A 15,791-nucleotide genomic window follows, 5' to 3' on the forward strand; every position below is an offset into this window, starting at 1 on the left:
TAAAATTTTTAAGAAGTCGATAAAAGACAGTTTTCTTCCAGTTACATTGAAACAGTTGTACTCGGCGGGAAAATTTCTATTTTAGACTATTTAAATAAAGGTTGAAAATATCATTTGGAAAAGTCAATAGCTCAGTCATATGCGCGGTCTGTCGTCATAATTTTTCAACGGTAATACTGTCAGAAATGAAAGTAGAGATAGATTTTGTTGTTGTTGTTACATAAACTCTGTATTCCTTCTGCACTTAACCTGAATCTTTTTGCAAAGTTGAAATTGAACACAATTGAAGTACTAAATGATTGTTGTGCTTGGTTATGTAAGATTAGGAAGAGATCTTTAGCCAGATGCTGTTTGTGGTGAAGTGCTTTAAATTTACATTTCTGCCCTTGACCTTAACATTTATGTGGTTATAACATTAACGTGTGTTTTACCCAGAGAGGAAATTTTCCCTTTATCTTCACATAACTCCCTTCTCAGCTATATGTAAGTGAAGTTGCCTTTACATAGCCTTTTGAACTAATTGGAAAGGATTTAACCACTCTTGACCTGATGACTATGTACGTTAAAGGAGCCTTTAAACATACTCATTTTATTAACACTTTTAGGGAAGCATAAAGGCTAAGTAATAATACAAGTCTGCTAATGATAGGCAAACAAATTTTAACAACTGAGGAATGTAAGTAAATCGTCCTACATGACTTCAGAAATAAAATGTAATTCAAATCTTTAATTTTATGAGAGAAGATTAAAGCCCAAGGAGGTGGTGGTAATAATAGTCAAATGGGCAGTGCTGTAGGTTTATTCTAGAACACTTGCATCTTGATTGGATACGTGATTCAGACTCACCTTATAATAAATAGGCTTGAAAATGGAAGGGCTACAAATGTCCATTGATGGATGAATGGATAAAGATGTGGTGTGTATATATGTGTGTGTGTGTGTGTATACACACACACACATATACACAATGGAGTATTACTTAGCAATCAAAAAGAATGAAATCTTGCCATTCGCAACTATGTGAATGAAACTAGAGGGTATTAGGTTAAGCGAAATTAGACAAATACATGACTTCACTCATATGAGGACTTTAAGATACAAAACAGGTAAGATACAAAACAGATGAACATAAGGGAAGGGAAGCAAAAATAATATAAAAACAGGGAAGGGGACAAAAACATAAAGACTCTCAAATAGGGAGAACAAACAGAGGGTTACTGGAGGGGATGGGAGGGGGGCTAAATTGGTAAGGGGCATTAAGGAATCTACTCCTGAAATCATTGTTGCACTACATGCTAACTTGGATGTAAACTTAAAAAATTAAGAAAAACTAAAAATAATTAAAAATAAACCTAAAAAAGTGGAAGGGCTATACTTACAGGAATTTATTCTAAGAGAATAGTATGTAAAAGATTTGTGCACGTATAGAGTGCCTGAGTGACTGTCGGTTAAGCATCTTACTTCGGCTCAGGTCGTGGTCTTGTGGTTCGTGAGTTCGAGCCCGGTATTGGGCTCTGTGCTGACCTGCTTGAGATTCTGTGTCTCCCTCTCTTACCTGATCCTCCTCCACTTGCTCACTCTCTTTCTCAAAATAAACAAAAAATTTCTTTAAAGATTTGTGCACATAAATGTTAATCTATGCTATTAAGCTTACTAAAACTCTGAAAGATTCAACACTTAGAGATCTGCTAATTACAGTGTGGCCATCAGATGGACATCTGTATAGTTTTTTAAAAGAATGTTTTAGCAAGAGTAATCATGGGAAAATGAATATAATATTACTTGGAAAGAAAATAAAAATTTTGGTGGGCCCCAAAATACTTTTTTTTGGTTGTTTCTTAAAGGAATTTAGGAATAAACATAAAAATAGAGACGTACCAAAATGTGTGAGTTCTGGATGTTGGTGTTAGCTTTATGGGTGATTTATATTTCCTTCAATTTGTTTTTCTGAAATTTCCACAAGAAATTACACAAATTATTATATGGGGAGGGTGGTGAAACTTTTTTGTACATGGTAGACTGCTTAAAAGACCAATACTTTGTGTTTTGTTTTTTTAGGACCTCGTGTATTTTTGAGGGGAATTAAGATAAAAGTGAGCCAGCTTCTTGAAGTCTGAAGTGCAAAGTATTCAAAAGTGACAAAAAGTGGTGTTTATTCTGTAACATACTCTGGTTATTATGTGTAGACAAATGGAGGAATCTTAAGGCATCCTTATGTAAGAATATTGAATTTACCTTTATAGAAACTAATGGTAATTAGGTTACAATGGGAAGTGCAGCCATTAAACTATTTTAAGAATGATCAAAACCGAAGAATTGGGTAATGGTTTCTTAGATATTACTCTTAGTACATTTTTCAGTTAAAGATACTTTTTAAAAATATGTATATACTTTTTTTTAAATGCACACTTTTTTTTAGAGTTGCATTAAAACTGTCCTACACTTGGGGCAACAGGTTCTGAGTGGACTTGACTTTGGGATGGACAGTACTGAGTTTGTTGAGGGTGGAGTGGAAGGGTTGTAGACAGTACAGATTTGCAAGTTTCTTCATACAAATATATATACACACACACATGGTTATTCCACGGATAACACTGCAAAGAAACAAAGCTCTGTAATTTATAATTCTTACCTATATATCGGGCCTTGTTGGATCATTAAAATAAAGAGTTCTGAAATTCGTGATTTAAAAATAAAAGTTTACACGTAGAAAATCTTAGTGGATCGTTAAAACTAGAACAGAGAGAAAAGCCAATGGTTTGAGAGAATTGTAGGGATGTGGCCTTTAAAAGATACTTATAAGTGGTTTTTAAAGTTCTCTAGTTTTTGACTCACTGTAGCATGTATCTATTATAAGCATAAATATAAACTTATAGTACAATAGGAGTTGTATGATAAACTGCTATGTTATCTTTCCTGGCTTAAATATAATTACTGTGGCAGATCTGAGTAGATGGAGTGCCTTTGATGTGATGCAGCTTCCTTATTATTTCCAGCTGTCTATCTTTGATGTTCTGTGCATATATTAGGCTCAAGACTTGGAAATTAAAATTTATATGAAGTAGCAATGAAATCTTAAGTTTAATTTTTTTTTAATTTAATTAAAATTTTTGTTTTAGGGGCACCTGAGTGTCCGTTAAGCGTCCAGCTTCTCAGGTCATGATCTCCTAGTACGTGGGTTCGAGTGCAACATTGGGCTCTCTGCTTGTCAACGTGGCAGCCCGCTTTAGATCCTGTCTCCCTCTCTCTCTATGCCCCTCAAAAGTAAACATTAAAAAAAATTAAAATTGTTTTAATTTAAAGAGGAGGACTGAGGCTTTTCAGTAAGGTTATGGCAGGAGTGGTGTAAGGCCTTCGTTTTGAAGGATGACAGGATAATTTAAAGGTAGATTGGCTTTAGAGAATGAAGGAGGAAGAGGAGGTTTAATTTGTTCACTTCCTCTAGCATCTGGTTCTTTTCTTCAGTGTTGTTTAGGTGACTACCAGTCTTTAAATCTGGTGTCATTTAAAGTTAACATCTGATTCAGTAGCAAAATTCAAACATTAATTCAAATCCAGCTTTGAGTAGAAATGAATGAGACACTAAAGTTGATGTATGAAATGGGGAGTACAGTGTATGTGAAAGGTTTATAAGCTCTTTATTGTCTTTGGGTCAGTCCTTTTGCATCTGAAGTTTTTCTCATTGGTTGTTAGGATCAGATGATGTTACATCAAAGTAGATGATTATTATGGTGCTAACCATGTGCCAGAAACCATTCTAAGTGTTTTATGTGGACTAATTTATTAAATGTTTACAGCCTTGTGAAATGGGTATTGTTTTCATTCCCATATTACGAATGACAGCAAAACAAATGTTAAGTGACTTGTTCAAAGTCAACTATTTTGTAGTAGGACTTGCATCCAAATCAAGGTATTTGGGCTCCAAAAATCTCAGTATATACCAAATCAAAGAGTTGAACAAATGTTTGTGGAAACCAAGAGAATAGAACATGAAGAGTGGAAGGAAAAATCTTAAGAGTGCACAATGGCAGCTTGAAAAAACCACTCGTTTTGCTTTCTCTTTTTCTTTAAGTTTGTTTATTTTCAGAGTACAAGCCAGGAAGGGGCACAGAGAGAGAGTCCCAAGCAGGCCCTTCAATGTCAGTACTGAGCCTTACGTGGTAGGTCGATCTCGGGAACTGTGAGATATGACCTGTGCTGAAATCAAGAGTTGACGCTTAACCAACTGAACCACCCAGGGGCCCCTCATTTTGCATTTAAGTAGAGAAGTAATCTAAGCTAGTGTCAAAATCAAATTGAATCCAAAATGGTAGGTAAATGGAATAACTTTCTATCCTGTATTGCTTTAATCTGAAAATGTTTAATGTGTGATTGAAAGTTGCTAAGAAAAAATTTTAAGTCTAGGAAGAAGAAAAATACTCTAACCCTGAATAGGAATCCCTCCTGATTAACATGTTTTCTATTTTAGCAGCTGAAGGCACTTTGCAACAAACACTTTTATCATTAGCCTAAGGATCAAGAAGTGGGCTAGAAGTTGAATCCAGGTCTGTAAAATGGATTAAGAATGATAATCATAAAGGATCTTTAAAAGGTTAATACTGGTTTTTCAACCTTCTCAGCACTACATTTTATAATGTTTTGTTTTCCCCTGTTGTATGAGGCACATGCTGCTTTACACAAAACTGAAATGAATAGAGCTATTACTTTATTTCCTAAGAATTTTACTATTCATTTTATTTTTTAAAAACCTTTAAAAAGTTACTCAAAGGTAAGCCATATTAAAGTGAGATTGTGGCACTGAAGAGCCACAGATTAAAGTATAAGGTTTTAAGTGGTTTAAGCTCTCTATATAAAAGATTGAATGGTTCCTCAGATACTAAAATATATTACTATATATATATTAATTTTAAGTATGTTTTACACCCAGTGTCGGGTTTGAACTCATGACTGTGCCATCAAGAATTCCATGCACTACTGGCTGGGGCGGCCGGGTGCCCCTATATTCCATTTATTTATTTTTATGGTTTGTTTATTTTGAAAGAGGGGGGGAAAACATGAGTCAGGTAGGGGCAGAGACAAGGACAGAAAGAGAATCTCAAATAGGCTCCGCGCTGTCAGCTTGGAGCTTGATATGAGGCTGGAACTCATGAACCATGAGATCATGACCTGAGCCAAAGTCAGACACTTAACTGACTGAGTCACCCAGGTGCCCCCATTTTTTAAAAATCAAACCCTTAAATGAAATACAAATTAGAAAATTTATTAAGAAAGTATATAGAGATGTGAACTAACGTTAAAATGAAAATTTACTAACTTTGAAATGGAAACTGTTAGTGAATTATAAGGCCATTATAAAATTAATACGCGAGAAACTTCTAAATATGGAATCATTAACCTAACTCTATACTATAATTGGAAATGAGTCAGGTGCTTGGTTTAAAAATTCTGACCACAGGAATCCATGCTTCTGTGTGATTGATGACAAAAATTAAGCAGCTGTCTTTCCAAATAATGCTTCTTTGAAATTACTAATAGTGAACTATCCCTGCCATGTATCTATTGGTGACATAATTAGGATATTTTTGCTGTGTTGGTGGTGTTGGTTGCTAGCTTAAATGTTATTTGGTGTATTTCACATGAATAATTTGACAAATCACAAGGGTGTTTCCTTCCATAGAAGAAAATTTCTTACATCCCTTTCGTGTTTTTAATTCAGAAGGGGAAAAATACTATAAGAAGCTACAGTTTTCTAGCTGTTGCTTATAAGTTTTTATAGGATTAAAGGTTTAAAATAATACCAATATAAAGGTTTTCTTTCCCTGAGTATTTCTACAAACTTTTAGGATTATACATGTGTTAAAATTAGTTTTTAAGAAGCGATTATTGCACAGAATTGAGAATATAGCTAAAGTTCCATATGGTAGTAGTTAGATATCTTTAAAAGAGCATTTAAAATTTTTGAATTTAGAAGCTAAAGGCTTTTTTCTATGTTTTAAAGAACTGAAGACCCCTTATGCTCATTTTAGTAACCCTGCAAAATAACCCTCTGAATGAATAATAGGACTAATAAGAAATTGTTATTTTACTTAGGAAATCTAGATGTGGAACAACCATTTGCTTCCCTTCACCCTGAACTAAAGTAAATCTAATGAAGATGGTTATTCATCGAAGGGGGACAGTTGAATGTTACTAACTGAAACTTCTTAACCATACATACAGCTCTTTGTTCAGATGTTGAACATGAAGTTAACATTTTTAGTAACATTTACACTTAGATCATGAACTAGGCTTAAACATTCTAGTTTAATTATTTAAATTATTGATTATTTTATTTAAATCAGGTTTCCTGATTTTAGGGTAGAGGTACTACCCTTTTTTGGGAGTGAAAGGTTTTTTGCATTGATGGGCATTGAGATTTTAAATGGACATACTGGATTTTGACATCACATTCTAGATTAGTTATCTCAAACTACTTTGAACTTTATTAACCTCTATTGTAGCGTACTATGAAAAGGTCATTTTGTAATTATGGGGAAAAGACATAACAGTACAATAAGCTAACCTTTAAAAAAAACTTAATTTAGTAAACATCTCAGTGTTGTGCTGACTTTAGTAGGCAGTAGGTCTTGCTTAAATTTAAATTAGCTTTTAAAATGAATTGTCTTTTTATTACCACTGACCACAAAGATAGTAAAGGAACTGTTTTCGTAAGTGCTCTTTGAACAGTGCTGTCATGTCTGATTTCTTTCAGTTTCTTTGTTTTAATTTTAAAAAAATAAGAATTTCAAAAGTCTGACTTAAGTCACTTTTCACTTATAATGTCTCATGTCCTTGTGTGGGGCTACATTTAAGTTCAAACTCTGAATCTCAAAAATATTAAGGTTATTCTTAGGAGATTACAAGTTGTCATGGGATTTACATTGTTTGTCTTGCTCTTTTTCTGAGTTTTTCTGACATCCATTTTCTGTTTTGTCTTAAGGTTATCTTTTACCTTCTCTTGTTTCCTTTTTGCAGATCTACCCCTTTCATACATGCTACAAAGAAAAGTAATTGAGATATTTGTAATCTAACCATTTCTTTAAAGTGTGATCAATTAAATTTTTACACATTCACTAATATTATTGTATAATTTCCCTAAGGGAAAGGAATAGTTCTTTAAAACAAACAAAAAAAACAACTGGTTTTTCTTTATTATGCAGCTTTGGCTGTAACACGAACAGCAAATTAATAGTAATGTTGATGCTTTGAAATACTGATTTTGAAAAACCCTCTAATGGTTTTGACCTTTTAAGAGAAAGTATACGTGAAAATTTAGAGGGTCCTAAATGTTTACACGGTATTTCAACTGCCATCCTGTGTGGCGTTTATCAGACATACCAAAGAAACTCATCCAAAAAAGTCCGCTTACTCTTGTCTTTATTTTATTATTCTTAAAGCAGAAGTAGTTTACATTGTAGATCTCATCAAGAACTAGTTTCTTTAGTATCTTTTCTCAGTTTCATCTTTCTTGGTGTGCAAAAACATCTTCTGTAATTCCAGTCACCTCTGATAGCATTTGTGTCTTTTTAACTTTGTTACATCTTTTTGTAAAATCTAAGTCTTGCCTGCAACTTTTTTTTTATACTTCCTCTACCACTGTATGTCCAGTGTTTCCTTGCTTTATTGGATCATTGGTGGAATTGGTCCCATAATAGACTTGTAACTATTGAATATTGCCCAGTTTTTAATGTAATAAAGCTTAATAATATTAAACCACCATTGCTCAGGTGTATGGGTGATCAAATGTGTGAAACTTAACAGAGCAATGCTTCTTAATAGAATTATGTGGCAAACAACTTAAGAGTTAATCTCTGTATATAGTTGTGATTAGAGATAATTGTTTCATCAAGAACAATTGTTACGTACATCGTTTGATATTTAATGAGAATCATTTGTAAATGCTTTGCAAATTCCTCTGTACCAATTTCTGAGATAAAATAATGATTTAAGGAAGATAATGAAAGTAATTTCATCCAGAAACATGTCTTGGGGGATTGTATTCAGAATTTAAAATTTCCAGGTGATTGAGCTGTTCTTGTGAAAAGTTAACAAATCTATATAAGCACAATTTCATTTTTATCTGTTTTGAGCTCTGGAGGTTCTGTAGCCGTGAATATTAAATGAGCTTTGATGGATGCTAACTTAGGGGGGAATTTCACTTCTTTAAATCACCTGTACTTCCTGTACCTGGGTTTTTTCTTGGGAGTTCTCCTATTTCTACATTGACCATACCTAGTTCTCCTTACTTTTTTAAGATTAGAAATGAAATATGCACTGCCTGATATAGGATGGACATTAAGGAAGGCAGTTAGTTATATGGCTTAAATTTGTGCAGAAATCCTTAAAGTAGGAAGTCACTTATTTTCCTTCACATCTGTCTTTACCTCAGATTGATTTTGCTGCATAAAAGTCTCAACTATTATGTTTGGTCTTAGATCTTATACTAGGTACTTGACACCTAAGCTTCATTTACTTGTGATTTTACTTGGTTCTTTCTGATAGTAATAAATAGGTCTCATTTTCTAAAGCAGAATACAACTGATTCATCTTTGACTTGCGGACCTTGGTTTTTTGTTTTTTAGTCTTTTCCTGAAACTTAAAACATCATACTATAGGGTGTATTTTTATTCTTCCAAAAGAAGAGACCCATCTATATTTTTATTTGAAATTTTGATGTGCTCAGACATCTAATCCTTCAATTGAAATGTTTTTAAATTCAGTATGAAATTCCCTTTAATAAACTTTAGCATGAAAGACTACTTTTTAAATATCTATATGCAGGCTCTGCATACATCTGGAATCTGTTTAAGATATGTAATAAATTCCTTGTAAGTTTGAGATCTTAAATGTTTTTTTTTTTAATCAACATGATGCATAAGTTTTTTTTCTAAAAAAAACAGCATCTACTTAAAGGGATTTATGACTAAAACTGCTTATTTTTCTACAGAGTTGTCTGCTGGTTCTCAGCTTGAAGAAGATTCTACAGTCCTTATTGATCCTTTTTCTTGGCGTTACCATTTTTTGAAGCAAAGTTAACCTAGTTTGCTAGTTTGAGCTTTCTTTTTGGCCATCTTTAAAAAAATTTTTTTAAGTCTATAAACTAGACAAGAGATAGTTCTACAATGTCCAAGTCATTCCAGCAGTCATCTCTCGGTAGGGACTCACAGGGTCATGGGCGTGACCTGTCTGCAGCAGGAATAGGCCTTCTTGCTGCTGCTACCCAGTCTTTAAGTATGCCAGCATCTCTTGGAAGGATGAACCAGGGTACTGCACGCCTTGCTAGTTTAATGAATCTTGGAATGAGTTCTTCATTGAATCAACAAGGAGCTCATAGTGCACTGTCTTCTGCTAGTACTTCTTCCCATAATTTGCAGTCTATATTTAACATTGGAAGTAGAGGTCCACTCCCTTTGTCTTCTCAACACCGTGGAGATGCAGACCAGGCCAGTAACATTTTGGCCAGCTTTGGTCTGTCTGCTAGAGACTTAGATGAACTGAGTCGTTATCCAGAGGACAAGATTACTCCTGAGAATTTGCCCCAAATCCTTCTACAGCTTAAAAGGAGGAGAACTGAAGAAGGCCCTACATTGAGTTATGGTAGAGATGGCAGATCTGCTACACGGGAACCACCATACAGAGTACCTAGGGATGATTGGGAAGAAAAAAGGCACTTTAGAAGAGATAGTTTTGATGATCGTGGTCCTAGTCTCAACCCAGTGCTTGATTATGACCATGGAAGTCGTTCTCAAGAATCTGGTTATTATGACAGAATGGATTATGAAGATGACAGATTAAGAGATGGAGAAAGGTGTAGGGATGATTCTTTTTTTGGTGAGACCTCGCATAACTATCATAAATTTGACAGTGAGTATGAGAGAATGGGACGTGGTCCTGGCCCCTTACAAGAGAGATCTCTCTTTGAGAAAAAGAGGGGCGCTCCTCCAAGTAGCAATATTGAAGACTTCCATGGACTCTTACCGAAGGGTTATCCCCATCTGTGCTCTATATGTGATTTGCCAGTTCATTCTAATAAGGTGAGTTAATGCAACAGATACTTCTAATTTCTTTTACATTGTAGTGCCTATTCTGTATTTACCTATATCTTTTACTCTAATTCTGTAGTCTGGTGACACTGAGTTGATCGAGAATTTTTATACTTTTGAGAACACTTTATTTGGAAAGTAATTGTTTTTGAGCATTAAACCAGGGCTTTACATTAATACAATCTGCCTAGATAACTTCTGGCCACAAAGCTGTCATCCACTGGAATTATCTTGTTGGTTTTTGGCATCAATATGTTCTTCTTAATCATATATTTAAGCAGGTTTTTTGTCTGCTTTGTTGAATTGTTTTAAGTATTTTTATTTTTTTTGCAGTCAATGTGCTCTGCCATTCAGGATGCTAGATTTCAGCTCTCCATCTGTCTTGATTGCTGATTTGTATGTAGTAAAGATGTATTCTTGAACAATTCTCTTTTTTTCCTTATCTGTGGCTACAGGGAAAGAGTTAATGTAGAGCCCTGGTGTTTGTTTCAGTATGTTTCATATTTTAGATTAGTTCATTCTTCTTTTTTAATTTCCCTTTAACCCAAACTCTCATACTATGACTGAAATTTTTCATCATTTTTTTTCTCCTTTTCCACAACTTTCTTAAACATGCTTCAAAACTCACTTTTTATTATCCCATGTTGCATCTGTCCCTTTAGAGACTTGGAAAAATCAACTGCAGTATCCTGCTCTGTGTTCCTCATAAGCATATTCTTTTTCTGACTAGGCTTAGACTTCTGGTTTAGTCATTTGAGCAATAAAAAAATATATATATGTATATATATATATATATCTAATTCTCCTTTGCTTTAATTATCACATCCAGCAAAATGGGAGCTTTTTCAAAATGCCCTTTTAAATATGTTGTCCTTTCTCTTTGAATGTTTTCAATATTCCTCATTCTCACCGAGGTTTTTTTTTTCGATATACAGTGCAGTTGACTTAAAAGTCAACAATTTAGCACTCCACTAGCTTGATCTATGATCTCTGACCGTCCATATTTCCTGATGTGCTGTATAGTTATTCTGCTTCACATGTTGCTACCATGAAATTGATTTGATGATTACGATGACAGGGTTTTTTCTTTACAGTAACATCTGGAAGGGTCATTTCCTTCTCATATGTATCCCTTTAAAATGCATTTTTTAGTGACTTGATTTTTGAGTAAACTAAATCACAGATCATGAGTGATTTTGTTTTTAATATTCTATTTAAAAGTGTTACTAGTCACTCCCTTTTCTGTATTTGGATCTCAGTATTTTTGCCTCAGATAATTAAGAGACTTACTATATTTGAATTTACAGAGTACTTTAAAAAATATCTTTAAGAAGTTAATTCTTAGGTAAATATGTATTTCTATAATACAGAAGTCTTTCGTATTAATGTATAAAGTACAACACAAAGAACATTTTAGTCTGCAAATAAAATAAACTAACATTGAATGCTAAATTTAAATTCATAGATTAATTTTCATTGAAGACCTAGAACCCCTTCAAAAAAAGTTAGGAAATTTATTTGATAGGTGTCTTTAGTGTTGTCTTTTTTCAAATACGTTGAATAAAGTTGTCACCCTGGTGGGAGTTGATTTAATGAAATGGTCCACAAAACTTTGGTGACTCCGTTTTTTCTGTTACTTGTTGCCTTTTGCAGAAATAGCAATATGATCATTGTTCTCAGATAGGATCTCTAAATTCCAAGGACAATAGCTAGTTACAGTGTCTCAAATGACAGTGATTATAAAGGACTTAAAATCTTAGCTAATGGAGTCATCATACATCAAGAGCTGTTTCTGGATATCTCCTTATTCTGACTTTGAGCAGTAATTTGCCTTTGTTGCTTGCACATAGAAAAAACAGTAAAGTGACACAAATGCACTACAAGAAATTACAAGAGGGCTTTAATGAGAGAAAAGTTTCTGTTACTATATGTGATTATTCTTTTCTCCAATATTATTAACAAATAACTATAGTTAAATGGATCTAAATTAACAAAAGAACATCTTGAAAATATCTGATGAAACTTTGGATTCAAGAGTAAGATACCCTAACTAGTGCAAGAGGTATTTTTAATTTGTAAAAATGCTTAGGCCCTAGCTAGTTTTGGTATTCTGTCACAATATTGGGGACATTTAAGAATTACTTGAGGCTCTTTGATTGATTGATTGATTGATTGATTTACAAAATTTGTGTTTGTAAATTGAACCAATTTTAAGAATTTTAAGCATTTGGGTTCTCTTAATGTATTCTAGTTTCCTTAACATAGCTGATGTTTTCTGGGTATCTGCATTATTGAAAAAATTATTTGCCTTTAGTTGTGGTCCTTTCTCATTTCAATGACTTGAGAGAAAATTCCTGTGGTGAAAGTAGATAATGAAAATTTTTTAACATTTCATCCTGCTCTCTGGTATTGCTGCATAACTTGGAAAATCTGTTCTTTTCACTTAATGGTAATAGTAAATAGCTTACATGATCAAAACTTCATCTTACTGTGTGAAATAAACTTTTAGGTTTAAAACTTGATCTAATTTGTCATCATTTGATATTTTAAATGACTTTCAGTGATGGTGTTGCTTTTATTTCTTTCTAGGTCAGTTTAGAATGTCAAGTAGCTTTTCTACACAACCTCAAAGTTCCCTCATATTCCTTTCACTTAAAGAAAAGTACCCATTACAGCCTTTTCACTGTCTTGTCACTTGAGTTCACATTTTTCCTTTTAGTATTATTCTAGAAGCCCTTAAATTATTCTTTATTCTGCCATTCCAGAAGTGCTTCTCCAAATTATCCTTTCTTTGTATAATTTAGTTATCTCAAAGACATCAAGGCAAGTATAGTTTTCCTACAGAACTTCTGCATTCAAAAAGGGAATCCTTTTTCTTTGTTAATCTGATGTGAAAATTACCTCAGTGTAGAATCCAAGGATACAGGTTTTTTTTAAAAACAATTTCGCCTCTTAACCCTCACCTTAAACCAAAGATGGGGTGTCATAGTGCAGGTTAGGAATGGGTGGGCTTGGGAGGTACCTAAGGCTTCTTTGATCTTGGCCTGCCTTCTAGTGCTTTGAAAGACCAACCACAATTTACCATAAATTTGAACCTTTAAAGAGCATAGAGGATTCGATATAAATAGTTTTCTGTTCAACTGCATACCCTTTCCATCTCCTGAGAATTAGAAGTGTGCCTAATACAGTAACTTTTACTCCTCTCCCAGTACACTATTTCTCAAGGACATTTTAAATAAAATCTGAATATTTTTAGTCCAGAAAATTCTAAGTTGTTTAATCCCTCTTCTGAATTGGGTGAACTTTACTTATGGTGCCTCTTGCTTACAGCCATTTTTAAAGTGTCCTCCAAGAATTCAGTAGTCTGTTGTTTTCCAAGTACAAATTTTTTATATCCCAAATAACTGGTGGTGGAGCCAGCTGGAGAGATTTCTTCAAGTTCCTTAGCTATTAGACATGATTTTTAAGAGACAATCTAGCTTGCAGAGATAATGTCCATACTTGTTTCATGGGATTTTAGTTAATGCTATTAGGGAAGAGGAAGTATGTAGACAGTTGTAATAGACTTTTTTTTTCCTTTTTTAAGAAATACCATTCTGAAGCTTTCCAAGAACGTATGTCTTGTAATTTTGTTTCTTGTTTTAGTTCAGCTCTAAGTGATACCCCCTTTTAAAAACATTGCCTGTGTTTTTATGTTCCAAATGTAATGTGTTAGGTAGTGTGGATATTACAAAAATTGCCTCACTTTGTGGGAATTTATGAAACAATACTTATAAAGCAGGAATTCTAAAATAAGATAGCTTTTAGTACACTTTTTTCTTTTTTGAGCACTTCTTATGTGCCTGGCAATGTTCTGATAAGCAGTTTACTTTTATTAATTTACTCATTTTTCACAAAATTCTAAAAGAATATTGAATCCTAGCAAATTTCAATAACATGTACCAAGGATTCATATCTACTACATGACACCTTGATAATGGATCCTAGGCAGTCTGGCGTCAGAGTCTACTTTTCTTAACTCTCCTTGTCTAAAATGTTGATCATTTATATGTGGATTTATAACTAAAGAAAGTTTATTTGCTTAAAATAGGAAAAAAGTTAATCCCTTAAATTCAAAATTACCACAAAGGAGTACAAATACTAAAGAACATAATGTTTCCCTCTCTAAAATTTGGAAACAGACATTCCTGAAATTTGCTTCTTTACTTTTGGGAAATAAAATAGCAGCTTAGTTTTTTTTATAAACTTTTTTTTGTTTTATTTTTTTGGAAAAGCCATTCCTGTTGAATCTTAACTTTTTATGGCTGTAATACACTTGGAAAATGCCTCAAGACTGGATTAAATGAAATATTCTATTTTTAACTAATTGTTCACATAACATTTCTAGAAAAGTAGAAGCATGGATATTTTATCATATGTAGAGTTTTATAAAGGCAGTTATATATATAATCCAGTTTGATCCACAGCAAAGATTAGACTGTCTAGCTGATGTCAAGGTCAGTTATTCTTGATCTTTATTAACTCTGTCTTTTCCCTGTCAGGTCTATTAGTATGTTAACTAAGTTATCCAGTTTTTCCAAGAATGTGCATGGCGTATTTGAGGGCAGGATCAAGCTGCAAGGATTAAGAGAAATGGTTTTAAATTAATTAACTGTGACTAATGAATGGTCACATGTTTCTACAGCCTATGATACTGCAAATAGATTAACTTTCTAGAATTTGAATGGTTCAAATGAAAATATTTTAGCTTTATTTTTGTTAATTCTACTAATTTACTTTACTGCAGGAGTGGAGTCAACATATCAATGGAGCAAGTCACAGTCGTCGATGCCAGCTTCTTCTTGAAATGTAGGAGTTTGAAATACCTTTAAAGCATCCATACCGTGAATCAGAAACAGCCATTGATTGGTTTTGGGAATTCATCATTTGCTTGTAATATCCACATTGTTATCACTGCATAGTTGATACTGACCAGGCATTACTAATTGAAAACAAAATGTTTAGATCTGGAATCTCATTTGAAATATTAGGTGCAGTGATAGTGGTATTTTATTATTTAATACTACTTGTAGGGCAAATAAACATTGGTTCTTTTCTACAAATTGAAAGAATTTAAAATAGACTTAAAGATGGGCTTGGATGTGTACAATAGACTTAAACATTTTCAATAACCATGATACATGCTCTAAAAATACAGAGTAGAAAAGGGGAAAAGTCATTAGAAATCACAAGTTGTCAAACAAAATCCTTCAAGATGTATTTTTTGTTTTTGACTTAACTTTTGGTTATGATTTAAGCTGCTGGAATGGAATTGGATTCCTAAAGAATCTCCCTGCCTAAACAGCACACATAGCCATTCTTCACTAGAGTGCCAGTTTTCACATATGTTAGCTCTGTTGGGTTTTCTTTTCTTTTGTAGTGCCACAGCTCACCTCTATAGTGGGTACAGGTATTTAATATTGGAGAAGGAAAATCTGTGGTCAGTTCTCATTTCCCTGTAGATGCACATTTCCAATTCTCCATGCAGCGCTTTCCCTACTTACGACTTACCAAATAGATTAAAAAATTAAACTTCAACATATATTACCTACTTTTGCAATACTGAAGAAGATTATTCTTGTTCATTTGGATTAATTTGATGTTTTTGGAAATATCTATGATGTTGTAAACTGTGATATTTCTAACACTTAGACTCTCATTAACTCTACT

The 15,791-nt window shown here is 33.4% G+C and overlaps 1 protein-coding gene across 7 annotated transcripts in view; it reads left to right on the forward strand.

Moving 5' to 3' along the window:
- Nucleotides 1-15,791, forward strand: part of MATR3 (matrin 3) — a 29,419-nt gene that overhangs the window by 1,440 nt on the left and 12,188 nt on the right. For 2 of the 7 annotated variants that reach the window (XM_047085473.1, XM_047085482.1), the window contains 3 exons: nucleotides 4,469-4,544; nucleotides 8,987-10,073; nucleotides 14,869-14,930. In XM_047085473.1, the coding sequence (XP_046941429.1) occupies nucleotides 9,162-10,073; nucleotides 14,869-14,930 (974 nt within the window). In that variant the 5' untranslated portion in view covers nucleotides 4,469-4,544; nucleotides 8,987-9,161. Of the gene's footprint in view, nucleotides 1-1,793; nucleotides 2,217-4,468; nucleotides 4,592-8,986; nucleotides 10,074-14,868; nucleotides 14,931-15,791 lie in introns of those variants that run through there. The other 5 variants (XM_047085500.1, XM_047085492.1, XM_047085459.1 and 2 more) reach the window with 4 other exon arrangements.

The sequence above is a fragment of the Lynx rufus genome, unplaced genomic scaffold (assembly GCF_022079265.1).
Source record: "Lynx rufus isolate CCGP_SWC_20201006 ecotype Redwood Valley unplaced genomic scaffold, mLynRuf1.p SCAF_1, whole genome shotgun sequence".
NCBI lineage: Eukaryota > Metazoa > Chordata > Mammalia > Carnivora > Felidae > Lynx > Lynx rufus.